The sequence below is a fragment of the Crocuta crocuta genome, unplaced genomic scaffold (genome assembly GCF_008692635.1).
Source record: "Crocuta crocuta isolate KB4526 unplaced genomic scaffold, BGI_CrCroc_1.0 scaffold221, whole genome shotgun sequence".
NCBI classification, from domain to species: Eukaryota; Metazoa; Chordata; class Mammalia; order Carnivora; family Hyaenidae; genus Crocuta; species Crocuta crocuta.
This window is the reverse complement of record NW_027528610.1, coordinates 131,013-132,329: the sequence shown is the minus strand read 5'-3', so window position 1 is coordinate 132,329 and position 1,317 is coordinate 131,013. Positions and strand designations below refer to the sequence as shown.

At 69.0% G+C, this 1,317-nt stretch overlaps 1 protein-coding gene across 1 annotated transcript in view; it reads right to left on the bottom strand.

Annotated features, from left to right (window-relative positions):
* LOC144223934 (cohesin subunit SA-2-like) overlaps positions 1–1,317 on the bottom strand; it is a 9,383-nt gene that overhangs the window by 4,185 nt on the left and 3,881 nt on the right. The window contains exons 4-6 of the mRNA XM_077754724.1: positions 1,200–1,276; positions 752–839; positions 512–592 (exon numbers count right to left, since the gene is read on the bottom strand). Coding sequence (XP_077610850.1) covers positions 512–592; positions 752–839; positions 1,200–1,276 — 246 coding nt within the window. The remainder of the gene's footprint in view (positions 1–511; positions 593–751; positions 840–1,199; positions 1,277–1,317) is intronic.

The following is a 1,317-nucleotide window of genomic DNA, read 5'->3' as shown; positions in this document are numbered from 1 at the left end:
ATCCCCACAGCCCCTCCGATGCCCCACCTCCCCCTCCTGTGTCCCCCACACACCTCCTCCCCACTGGTCTGTGCTTTGTCCTGAGGAACTTGGGCTGCAGGGTTCCAGGAACCCATACATACGGGCCCACGACAAGTCTGGCTTCAAACCACCCTCAGTCTGCCTAGCGACCACGGTCACGGGTCTCACCCAGCAAACGTGGGGCAGGTGCTCGGAGACCACCCGAACTTAGCTCTGCGTGCTGGGTGGACAGGCTGCAGGGAGGTGTCGGCCGTGGCCCGAGGTCACCTCTCAGGTCACAGCCCAGGAGCCCAGGCCTGACCCCAGGATGACGGACACCAACTAGTGCTGGGGACAGATGCCCGTGGAAGCCGTGACCCTGTCCCCGACCCGCTGCATCTCCCCCTCCTCACAGACAACTGCAGTCCACACACCTGCCCCTCCGCCCCCTCCCCCCCCTGCACCTGCCCCTCCCAGGCCCTCACCTGACCCCTCCCGCCCCCTCACCCACCTGAGGCGGCAGCCGGTCCGTGGCTGCGACGATCTGCCACAGAAGCGCATAGTAGGTGCACTGCAGCGCACAGTGGACGACCTGCGGGGCACACGAGACACCCACCCGGGGGCGCTCCTCTGAATAAGACCCTGAGACCTCACCCGGGGCCTGTGCCCCCCCCCACCCCCCTGCCAGACCCTTCTCTCCCCACCAGGACCTACCCCCACCGCGGCCCCTCCCCCGACGCGGTGCCCTCACCTCAGTGGGCAGGCCGCCCTGGTGCCTGCGGAAGGTCAGCAGACAGTCCATCTTCTCGTAGAGGTTCCAGCTGCTCAGGTCGTGCGTGCTGACCAGAAACGGGTCTCAGGGCCCGACTCGGCCCGGGGAGCCGCCAACGCCCGGCCAGCAGGCCCTGGAGCAGGACCAGCTCCCTGCGGACTGAGGGGCCCCCCCACCCCAGAGGGCCGAGGCGGCCCCCCCAGTACATGGTCCCAGCCCTTGTAGATGCGGCTCAGGGCCCCGGATGGGCAGGATGGGCACCCAGGGGCCCCAGAGCCACCCGGCACACCCAGGGGACATCCCTGGCGCTCTGAGCTTCCTCACCTCACCTGGGACATGGGGACACAGCTCAGAGAGAGACGGCGCGCACGCAGCCGGGGGGCCGAGTGTGTCCCCCCGAAGGGACCGGCCGCGCCACCCGGCTCACCTGTAGAAGGCCACGAGTCTCCGCAGCGTGGAGCAGATGCGGCCCATCTCACGGTGCCCCAGGAACTGGCCTTGTTTCTACGCGGCGGGGAGAGAGCACGGCGGGTGGCCGCTGAAGG